The following is a 780-nucleotide window of genomic DNA, read 5'->3' as shown; positions in this document are numbered from 1 at the left end:
GCAGTGGAACGTCCCCATGGTGACGTTTGTGAAGGTCCCACTGCCCGCAGCACGGGTGCCATTGCGCTTCCTGCTGCTGCTGGCAGGACAAGCCTTGTTGGCTGCGGGAACGGTCATGGACAGGAATTTCTGCCCAGGTGAAAAATTCACCATTCCAATGGAGACACCTTCCTTAGAAACATCGGGTGTTTCTCTTCCAAACACCCAGTCGGCAGTCTCGGCATCTGCTGCCCGCCGACTCCGTGGTAAAAGAGCAGCTGCGGATGCTGCCCTTGGACCTCTCCAAGAGGAGAAGACTTCTCCATTTTCTCCTGGGGAAGTCTGTGCCAAAAGACGATGCTGTGGTCCCTCTGAGAAATGCTCCAGCAATGCCAGTGACATGTCATCCTGCTCCTTTCTCAACCATCTCCGGAAAGTTGTTGAGAGTGATGGCTTCCAGTCCATTTGGTGGGGCGATGACGGAGACTTCATTGTGATTGAGGAGCCGTTCTTCACAACAGAAGTACTGGCCAGAGGAGGAGTTTTGATGTTGGCAACATGAAAGATTTTGTTCGTCTCCTTCATCACCATGGCTTCTACATCGTGGATGCAGATTTGCCAACCTCTGCCTCCCGTGCTCGGTTCCTAGCAGAGGGAGCATCAATTTCTACTCCTAGCGAGGTACGTAGCCCCTCTACCTGTGAGACAGCTCTTGGCACAGTGGCACTGGTGGCCAGTCAGTCCAAAGAGAGCTGGCTGACAGCTGGTGATACTTGGGTACGTGTGCTTCTGAGAATCCTA

The 780-nt window shown here is 53.5% G+C and overlaps 1 protein-coding gene across 1 annotated transcript; it reads left to right on the top strand.

Annotated features, from left to right (window-relative positions):
• Positions 1-4: 4 nt before the first annotated feature.
• LOC109364273 (heat shock transcription factor, Y-linked-like) lies at positions 5-764 on the top strand (the record flags this gene model as incomplete). Its single annotated transcript, XM_019610925.1, is given in 2 exon segments — positions 5-518; positions 521-764. Coding segments are annotated over 2 exon segments (758 nt in total), but the record flags the coding sequence as incomplete, so codon positions are not given.
• Between the last annotated feature and the right edge of the window lie 16 nt (positions 765-780).

Source organism: Meleagris gallopavo, unplaced genomic scaffold (genome assembly GCF_000146605.3).
Source record: "Meleagris gallopavo isolate NT-WF06-2002-E0010 breed Aviagen turkey brand Nicholas breeding stock unplaced genomic scaffold, Turkey_5.1 ChrUn_random_7180001836464, whole genome shotgun sequence".
NCBI lineage: Eukaryota > Metazoa > Chordata > Aves > Galliformes > Phasianidae > Meleagris > Meleagris gallopavo.
This window is presented reverse-complemented; position numbering and strand designations above follow the sequence as displayed.